At 41.2% G+C, this 3,383-nt stretch overlaps 1 protein-coding gene across 2 annotated transcripts; it reads left to right on the top strand.

Annotated features, from left to right (window-relative positions):
• Positions 1-278: 278 nt before the first annotated feature.
• LOC135628841 (pentatricopeptide repeat-containing protein At1g06140, mitochondrial-like) lies at positions 279-3,149 on the top strand. Of its 2 annotated transcripts, none has more exons than XM_065135775.1 (2): positions 279-1,437; positions 1,522-3,149. In XM_065135775.1, the coding sequence occupies exons 1-2, from the start codon at positions 297-299 to the stop codon at positions 2,868-2,870; spliced, it is 2,490 nt and encodes an 829-aa protein (XP_064991847.1). In that variant the 5' UTR covers positions 279-296; the 3' UTR covers positions 2,871-3,149. The 2 variants fall into 2 exon arrangements, with proteins under 2 accessions (XP_064991847.1, XP_064991848.1); XM_065135776.1 differs by having other exon boundaries at positions 279-2,235; positions 2,327-2,476.
• Positions 3,150-3,383: the final 234 nt, after the last annotated feature.

Here is a 3,383-nt window from a genome sequence, read left to right as displayed (position 1 = left end):
TAAAGAAAAGGATATCATTCTACCTGTGATGGAAAATGCTGTGAAATTGCAAACAAATTGAGCATTTTAGGTTTGATTAACGTTTTGCATGGTGACTTCTCCATAGCCTACTCCTCACAAAATATATTTTCAAAATCATTATTATTTGACTTAGTATTATTTATTTAAGCTATTTTTCAAACTAAATTAAGCATTGTTGGTGTTTCACTAAATATCATATATATATATATATATATTGAGTGGTGACAACTCAACTATTTAACGGCCTTCGTCTTCCCGCCACACATGCATCAGAGATGGTTTGCTCTCTCCTCATGAACCTCCCAAGCCCACATCGCTTGTCTCCCCCCATCCGAAGCAGAGACCCCGGTAACTGGAATTCGATCCTCAAGCACCACGTCAGGCTAAAAAATGACCGGGCCATCCTCGCAACCTTCGCCGAGATGGAAGCTTCGGGCGCCCACCGCGACAGGGTCGCACTGCCGGTCGTCCTCAAGGCGTGCGCGAGGTTGCAGGATGTCGAGTTCGGTAAACGAGTTCATTCGTGCATAGTTGGGACAGAACTAGCTGACGACGTGCGCGTTCGGACTGCGCTCGTGGATTTGTACTGTAAATGCGGATTAGTTGATGATGCGCTCGAGGTATTTGAGGAAATGACGCAGAGAGATTTGGTTTCATGGAATGCCATGATCTCTGGGTGTGTTGCCAATTGTCAGTACAAATACGCGATCTTGTTGTGTTTTAGGATGAGAAGAGATGGATTGAGGCTAAATTCGGTCACGCTGGTTAGTCTAATATTAGCCTGTCGTGAGTTGTCTGAGTTCAGGCTTGGGCAGGCTGCACATTGCTATAGTTTGAGAAGTGGGATTCTTCAACTGGAGCCTCATGTTGGGACTTCCTTGATTGGGTTCTATTCGAGGTTTGACATGCGGTTATCACACAATGTATTTGAAGTATTGGAGAGAAGGAACACTGTGTGTTGGAATGCTATCATAGATGGGTATTTCCAGACTGGAAAATGTTCTGAAGCTTTAAAGATCTTTCTTCATATGATAGTAGACAATGTGGCTCCTGATTCTGTGACATTTTTAGCTGTCATGCAATCATGTGGGGAATTCGGATGCTTAAAGTTTGGGAAGCAAGTGCACCAACTAGTTATTAAATACGGTTTTTCTGTAGATAAGTTTGTGGGGAATGCACTGATCAATATGTATGGTAGGTGTGGATATTGTGAACATGCTAGTCTAGTTTTTGAAAGAGGGCTAACAGGGGATGTTGCTTCATGGAATGCTATGATCTCTGCATACAAGAATTGCATGTGTTTCAATGAAGCACTTGCTCTGTTTAGCAGGATGAAGTGTGACTGTATAGGAGAAAATATGGTCACCATTGGTATAATGCTTTCTGTATGTGCTCAGTGTGGCTGCTTAGCAAGAGGTAAGGAATTGCATGCCTATGCTATAAAAAGTGGGATGACAGATAATACCTCAATAGATGATGCATTGCTGTCTATGTATGCAGACTTGAATATTGTCACATCTGCTCAAGAGATTTTTAATGGGATGGATAAGTCAAATGCAGTTTCTTGGAACGCATTGATCATGGCTTTGATCAAGGATGGGCTGACATGCAAGGCTTGGGATCTCTTCGGGAAAATGCAACAAACAGAAACTAAACCAAACTCATTCACTATGGTCTCTCTTCTTAAAGGATGCACAAACAACTTATTTTTAAATTTTGGCAGGTCTATTCATGGTTATGTGATAAGGCATGGGCTTGATGTCAACTCATCATTGTGCACTGCACTTGCAGATATGTACATGGACTGTGGACAAGAATCAGCAGCATTTTATATATTTTGGAATCACTCTGACAGAGATTTAGTATCTTGGAATGCTATGATTGCTAGCTATATTCACAATGGACGACCGAATGATGCTCTTACTCTCTTCTATCGAATGCAGTTTGAAACAAAACCTGATGCAAGTACAATGATCAATGTTCTTCCGTCATGTGCACAAATGGGGAGTCTTCTGCAAGTAAAAGGCTTTCATGCATACATTGTAAGAAGGGAGCTCGGCTTGCCACTTGATACTTCTTTGGGAAATGCTCTTCTGACGATGTATGCAAAATGTGGAAGCATAAGGAGTGCTGAATCGATGTTCAGAAACCTACTGAAGAGGGACATCATCTCTTGGAATGCCATGATTGCAGCATATGGAATCCATGGCCAAGGTGAAGATGCTGTTCGGATATTTTGTGAATTGCTTAGTGCTAGAGAGAGACCTACCCGTGTAACATTTGTTTCTATTCTGTCTGCATGCAGTCACTCCGGTATGATTGAGAAGGGATGGGAAATTTTCCATTCCATGAATAGGGACTATAATGTACCACCTGAGGTTGTTCATTATGCTTGCATGGTCGACCTTCTTGGCCGTGCAGGAAACCTTGATAAAGCCAAAGAACTGATCTGTTCAATGCCCATGGAACCAGATGCTAGTCTCTGGAGAGCTCTCCTGAGCGCATGTAGAATGTTTTATAACATGGAACTTGCGAGGATAATCGGTGAAAAGCTCATTGAATTAGAACCAATGAACATTGCAAATTACATACTTCTCTCCAATATATATGCTGCAGCTGGAAATTGGGAATACGTCACTATCTTGAGAGCAGACATCAAGGAGAAAGGTTTAGAAAAGACTCCAGGTAACAGTTGGATAAACATTAAAAATGAAGTCCAATCTTTTACTGCAGGGAACAAACAAGTCCCTCAGTTTGAGATGTCGTACACAAAACTCAAACTGTCTTTGGACGAGCTAGTGGAAAATGGATATATTCCTCATACAAGTTCAATCTGGCATAATGTGTAGATCTGGGCAAAGGAATGATTCTGATTAGTTAGTGTGAGGATCTGGCAACTTATCTAAATCCCCTCAACAAGGTTCTACAGAACACATTCCAACAGAAATCTTCAGGGCCCTGGTGATTACCACTGTTTTCAGCAAACCTTGTCTATAAGTTTTTGCTGGAATCTTCTCAAATCTCCAGGCCTTTTGCATCCTTTCATGTCATCTGGTCATGCATGAACTTGATGCCAGACGGTCGACTATCAGAATGTTTTTCCAAATGAAATTGGTATAATCTTCTACCGTCTTTGGGTTCATATAACTATTTCAGTGCACCTTGATTTCGAAGATCTCAAATGGTTAGATGATATTGATGATAACCTGAAATGCACAATTTATTGGCTATTGTCTAATAAAAAGCCAAAGGAAACAACTTCAATAGCCCAGCTGTCTATGTATTGTGTCACGTATGCAAATCGCAGTACATATGTTGTATAACATACTGTTGGGGAAGGCTACTACAAAATACGGGTTAGA

This window comes from Musa acuminata, chromosome BXJ3-1 (assembly GCF_036884655.1).
Source record: "Musa acuminata AAA Group cultivar baxijiao chromosome BXJ3-1, Cavendish_Baxijiao_AAA, whole genome shotgun sequence".
In the NCBI taxonomy this organism is placed as follows: Eukaryota; Viridiplantae; Streptophyta; class Magnoliopsida; order Zingiberales; family Musaceae; genus Musa; species Musa acuminata.
Note: the sequence above shows the minus strand (reverse complement) of the source record. Positions and strands in the feature narration are given on the sequence as shown.

What these genes read in the sequence shown, in the direction of transcription:
- LOC135628841 (XM_065135775.1), top strand. Translation starts at nt 297, where the DNA reads ATGGTTTGCTCTCTCCTCATGAACCTCCCAAGCCCACATCGCTTGTCT. An exon ending in GTGTGGCTGCTTAGCAAGAG is followed by an intron (nt 1,438 to 1,521) that starts GTAAGGAATTGC and finishes CTATGTATGCAG; the next exon opens with ACTTGAATATTGTCACATCT.